The sequence below is a fragment of the Cryptomeria japonica genome, chromosome 9, assembly GCF_030272615.1.
Source record: "Cryptomeria japonica chromosome 9, Sugi_1.0, whole genome shotgun sequence".
Lineage (NCBI taxonomy): Eukaryota > Viridiplantae > Streptophyta > Pinopsida > Cupressales > Cupressaceae > Cryptomeria > Cryptomeria japonica.
The window spans coordinates 329,706,435-329,712,911 of NC_081413.1; the positions used below are offsets into that span (position 1 = coordinate 329,706,435).

Genomic DNA, 6,477 nt, shown 5'->3' on the forward strand with positions numbered 1-6,477 from the left:
TTAAGAATAAGATGAATTAAATGTAAATCAGCTAGAGTAACTCCTAAACCAGTTAATTGACTATTAACAGAATCAAACTTTAATAAGAATTCATCCATAGTTTTAAAATCCGTATACCTTAGATCTTCAAGTTGATCTTGAAGTTGAATTTTTCGGGATTCATTTGAGCTATCATAAGTTGTTTTTAAAATTTCCCAAGCTTCATGCGCTTTTGTACAATTTCCAATTAAAACATACAATTCAGGAACCATTGAAATACCAATTAAACCAAGCGCTTCCTCATTTTGAGCCTTCCATCTATATAGGTCGGCTTGAGGAGCAGTTGTAGCGGGTTCAAAGGTTTTATCAGTCGCAACATCCAAAAGGTGTTTGAAACGAAAAATAAACGAGATATGTGTTTTCCATGAATGATAATTGGAACTATTTAATTTAATTTCTGGAATTAATGTAGACATGATAGCAAAATAATGAACAAATTATGCTTAATATTGAAAAAAAATGCCCACTTGGATTAAAAAAAATAAAAAATTTAACCTCCTTGATTAAAAATTGAACTAAAATTGATTAAAATTTTTTTTTTTAAAAAAAAAATATTTATGAAAAAGTTTTCAAAACTTTATGATTATCTAAAAATGTTATATTAAAAAACTTTAATTAAAAAAACTATTAAATTACTTTAATTTTAAAAAAATAAAAAACTTGTTAACTTTATTATGTGAAAGAGTCTTAAAATAAACTAAAGGAAACTTTCATATATGTGAGAGAATCTTAAAAATAAATTTAACTTTTTAATCTATATATTAAAAAACTTTAAATATTAATAATAAAATAATTTTATATTAAAAACTTTTTATAAAATATATATATTAACACTTAAAACAAAATAAATTTTTTTTTTATATATTTTTATATATATTAAAACTTTATAAAGAAACGTTTTAAAACTTTATAAATTAAAAGGCTAAACTTGACGTTTTAGTCTAATTTGAATGAGTAAAGCCGTAAAGCCCGCATGAAACAAGTATAAACCTGTTATATAGAGCAGGAAACGTATAAGTTATCAGAAAATCTGCAAGGAAACCGATAAAGAATATGAATATTAAAAAAAACGTTATAAACTTAGACTGCAAATAAGTGAAATGAACCTGCAGAAACGTTACACAATAATACAGTGCAGAAATTACCGAGACATTTGGAGCAGGGTACAGAGGTAATTTATAGCAAAGGAGTGAGTTAGGGAAACGAACTTCTGCAGTTGTTACAGGGACTGAACCACGATGATCAAACAAATAATGATTTGCAACTCAAATATCAGTCATGATATTAAAGGAATATTTTTGGAACTGAATGAAACACAGAGAAACGTACTTACACACTGCTTGAGCAGATTGGAGTATGACCAGGTAACAACCGACTTCGTTGTTAAATATATTTTAAATCCACAGAAGCTTTGAAAGAACAATTCGAACCTGCTACCAATACCCCGTAGTTTGCGCAGACGTTGCCACTACGCCGTCAACGCAGGTTTTGGAGTGGAGGGATCGTTGGCGGGGGGTCGGATGAGGAGGTGCAGAGGCTGAGGGCTTGAGGGCATGCTGTTGGTCTGGCTTATCAGATCGTTGATGATATGCTTGACCAGGGGAGAACTACTGAGGACGATGATATGATTGCCACAAGGAGAATATTGAGGCCACCAAAGAAAGGCTCAGCTGCAGAGATTGTTGGGAAGCGAGATAGGTACCGTGTTGATGGCTCGAAGATAATGAAGATCTACCTGGATCCTAAGGAGCGGAATAACACAGAATACAAGTTGGAAACCTTTGCTGGTGTTTACAGAAAATTTTGTGGGAAGAATGAGGTTTTTGAGTGCCCTTTGTCAGAGGCTAGTTAAACTATTGAATGTTGAACTAATTTTTATGATTAGGGTATGCATCAAAATATTATTTTGGTTGGGACAAAATATTTACTATCAGGTTAAACTTGAGCAAACAAAATATGCCAAAAGCAAGGCTGATATGTAAAGAGAACAAAATATAATGGAGATATAAGAATACACAGATATCAAAGCTACAGATTATGGTTATTCTGATAAGAACAACTATTAAAAACTTAAATCTTTCCTCTCAAAGAAACAAATTATGAGAACTAATGCAATGTAATAATAAATCAGATTTGGCGGCAAGCCGACCAAATAGATTAAGGAGACTGAGTTTGGCGGTAAACCTTCCAAACTATGCACACTAAAAAAACAGAAACTTTGGTGGCAAGCCTTCCAAAGACACAAATTTAAACTAGAAAGAAGGAACTTTGGTAGCAAGCCTTCCAAAGCCCTTTTTTTTTAATAAAAAAAACTAGAATAGAAGATTAAACCTGCAGGCAAACTTGTTAACAAGTTTGAAAAAAAAGTTAAAATCTGAAACCAAAACCTGCACAATAGAAAATATTAGAAAAATAACTTCTTCTCCTCTCAAGAATGCCTCCAACAAGGTGAACTCCACAGAATGGTAACCTTCATCAATGTCAACTTAAAACAAGGATTAGAAACCTACTCTGATACCATGTAAGGAAATACAAGAGCAAGGAAAGGAAAATAAAATCCAAGAAAGTTTATGATGAAGTAATTGTTACCAAGAGAAAAGCAAAAACCTTGGAGCATCACCCAAATGTGAAGAAGGAGGCACAAGAACTTTTGAAAGGGGAAAAGCAAAGAAAAACCCCTTGTGATATTATGAATGAGGCAATGCCTAAAATGAGAGAGAGAGAGAGAGCAAGAAACTCTTTACAATATTGTCATTAAGAAGAAATGAGAGAGGAGACATCTCTTAAATAGAGATGAGGAGAGGAGTTACAAAGTAACTCCCAAATCTATGAATGCCACCATTCATAAAATGTGTGTGCCATGTGTCCACATCCTCTTATGGAGGAAATCTAATATTCCTTAATAAAGGAAAATAAAAGAAATGAATTGTCCTCACACATGTACTAGAGGACAAATTACATGTAGGAATTCCAAAGGAATATCCTAAACTAAATACAAATAAACCTAAGCTAAGTAAAGATTAAATATTCTAACACCAACTAGGAGCTGGCCTTATCCGGAGGTTCAGTCCAGTTATAGGTGACCCACAACCTTGGAGTGATCCCATGTATCTCCAAAAAGCTTAGTCTTATAACTTTGCATAGGGTGCATTTCTTGGAGATAACAAGAACATGTGGGCACTCAAAATGAATAGGTGACTCCAAAATGTCATAATCGACATTATAAAAAGTTACTCTAAAAACTTGAGCCCTATGACGTATCCAAATACTAATCTTACAAGGTGTGTAGGGAATAAGAACATCACAATGACCATCAAACTAAGAAAAAACCATTTTTTTCTTTTCAAGAAAATAAAAATGATCTCCTAGGCAAAATAGGGTTTTTCTAAAAAGGTAAGGATAATATTCATTTTATCCTTTATTATCATCATTATCCAACAATCTCTACCTTGACAAAAAAGTCATTGATACCTTCCCATGCCCATTCATCTCATTCTATACAATCTAGGAGAAGCCAAACTCCACCTCAACTTCTCTATCAGTACTGGTTTAGTAAACATATCTACACAAGTTTTTGGTGTATGAACTTTCTCAATAGTTACTCCACCTCTATCAATAACTTGTATTACAAAATGGTATTTAATTGCAATATGCTTGGTCCTAGCATGATAAACTAGATATTTAGCCAAATGGACAACACTTTGATTATCACAAAATACAAACACTTTGTCCTATACTTTTCCAAACTCACCCAAGATACCCTTCAATCAAATTGGTATATCTTTACATGTATGTGAGATAGCCATATACTCTACCTCAGTTGTAGATAAAGTAACTGTTTCTTGAATCTTTGACATCCAAAAAAGTACGTCCACCTGCAAGAGGAAAGACATAACCTAAAGTAGATCTCCTTGTCCAAATCACGTGCAAAACACGAATCAACATAACCACACACTAAATCACTACAACCATTATAAGTGATACAATAATCACTTGTTCCTCTAAGATATTGAAGCACCCATTTCATTGCTACCCAATTTTCTTTAAGTGGATTTTACATGTATTTACTGATAACACCAACTACATGTCAAATATCTTGTCTTGTACATACCATCACATACAATAAACTTCCTATTGCATTAGCATATGGTACATGACACATATAATCCTTTTCTTCTTTAGTAATAGGGCATAAAATTGGAAAGATTAAAAAAAAAGCTAAAGGGATATTTACTAGTTTCAAATTTTGCACACCGAATATTATGAGGATCTTCTCAACATATTTCTATTGTGATAACCAAAGCTTAATGTAATGTGGAAATTTGCAATGACTATAAGATTATGAATTTAATCTACCACAAACTTAATAAAACCGTACAGAGAATCCAAATTACCAATGAGACATATAAAATAAGCTAAAGTTGTAAACCTTCATTGTTGTTCCATTGTGTCCTATCAACTTCTACTCTTGTTCTTCGTATGATTGCTCTCAGATTTGAACTAGTTTTGCTTCAAGATGACAAAGATGAATGGACTATATGGTATGAAAGATTTCCTCTGCAACTATGTGGATAATGCAATGCAATGGAAAATGGGTAATATGATTTTGCTACAATGAAACTATATTAAACCGAAGGCACACTTTTAATTGCTAAAATGCTCTAAAATGTTTGAATCCCCAAAGATTGCTTGATAATGACTAGCTACAAATGTTGGAAAATGGCTTCCTTTTATATATTTTGTAAGACCAAAGTCCTATGTGGAAAAGATCAATGGTTGAAGGTGAAACTCGATAGAAGGAAGGGCTGAGAAGAATTGGTTAGAGTATGAGAGAGAAAGGGGGAAGATGTTCCTCCTACGATGACAAGGTGGCGGACAAGGTGGAAGGAGAAGCCATATGGCATGATTCTCACCTTGACCAAGGATGAAGACCCAAGAATATAGAATGGTTGGAGATAATTTAGGCTTCCCAAGATAAGTGGAATCAACAATCTAGGGAGGTTGGAGAGAATTTTGGCATTGTAGGACAAGTGGACCTTGACCAGGTTGATGTGGACAAAACCAACACCTAGGATGTAGGGGTGATGGAGAGAATATAGGAAGTAGGAGGATAGCTAAGTATCCTCCTCCTTTTGACTAGGAATGGATGTTGAGGATAATTTGGGGAATTAGATATTAAAAACATTTAATTTATTTAGCCACTTGGTTGTTGAGATGACATGATGAAATGGACAAGAATATGACGTGGAATTTAGAATTGAAGAGTCATGTTGAATAAGTAATTAAATAATTTATAATTATTTAATCGTGATGAACTTTAGAAGAAATGATGAAACATAATTAAATAATAAGTATTTAATTAATAAATTGACTTAGAAGAATATGACAAACGAATCAAATAAATAAATTTTTTAAATTTATTTATTGATAGAAGAATAAAGTCATTAAATAAATAATAAATATTTATTTAATTATGTCTAGTCATTTTTAGGTGTATACATTGTGCCTTGCATTGAGACAATGTTAGAACAACGTTGTTTCAAAGAAAAATAAATCAAGTCTTAGTTTTCCCTTGATGGTGTGATATTAATGGTCTGCCCCCTCAAGAGATCAATTGGTGAAATTTTTTAAAAATTTTGGTGTGACGCAAGCAATCTCACGAATTAGGAAAATTTGGATAAAAATGGTAAAAATTAGGCGTCAAAGTTGATTTAGGGTGCCCCAGGCTTACATACTTACACACCTCCAATTAGGTTAAATGTGGGCTACATATAGAAATTTTGGGCCCACTTCCAACTTATTTGCAAATGTGGGACTTGAGGAGTGTTTTGTGGAGAGCCAAGTGTTGAGAGGAGAGTGCTTCCAGCTGTCATCATGGCGATCCCCTACCACATGCATTGATTCGAGCATGTTCGCAGATTCTAGAGGTTGCCTGATTATGGTCCTTTGGTATGTACCCTTGTACCTGCTTTGTACTTTTGAATTTAATGTGTTTTAGGGAAAAATTTGAATTGTTTAGGTGCTAAATTTTTTTTTTTGGATTTTTAAATTTTTTTAGTGCATATGCATAATCTCATAGTGCATACGTTAATTTTTCTAGCACCTTTATTGTTTTGGTGCATTCAATTGATCTTTTGATACATACATTCATTCTTTTTGTGCATTCGTTACTTTAATGCATTCAACCATTAGGGTAGTGCATATGAATGAAAGTTTAACACATATGATTTTTAGAACTTTTGTAGTTTATTGTAACACTTTCGATACTTGTTTTAGCACTTTTGCTCAATGTATTGGTGCATGTGTGATTTTATTTTGCGCATATTATGATTTTAATGCATATGTAAGATGTGCTAGCGCTTTTACTAATTGGTTTAGCACTTTTTCTTTTTGTTGTGGTCTCAAGATAGTTGTAGGATGTTTTTGAGAATTTGGATA

At 32.8% G+C, this 6,477-nt stretch overlaps 1 protein-coding gene across 1 annotated transcript; it reads left to right on the top strand.

Annotated features, from left to right (window-relative positions):
* The first annotated feature begins 1,139 nt into the window (after positions 1-1,139).
* Positions 1,140-1,891, top strand: LOC131029786 (small ribosomal subunit protein eS7-like). Its single transcript, XM_057960429.2, has 3 exons — positions 1,140-1,210; positions 1,316-1,403; positions 1,616-1,891. Exons 1-3 carry the CDS (start codon positions 1,140-1,142, stop codon positions 1,889-1,891), a joined length of 435 nt encoding a protein of 144 aa, XP_057816412.2.
* Positions 1,892-6,477: the final 4,586 nt, after the last annotated feature.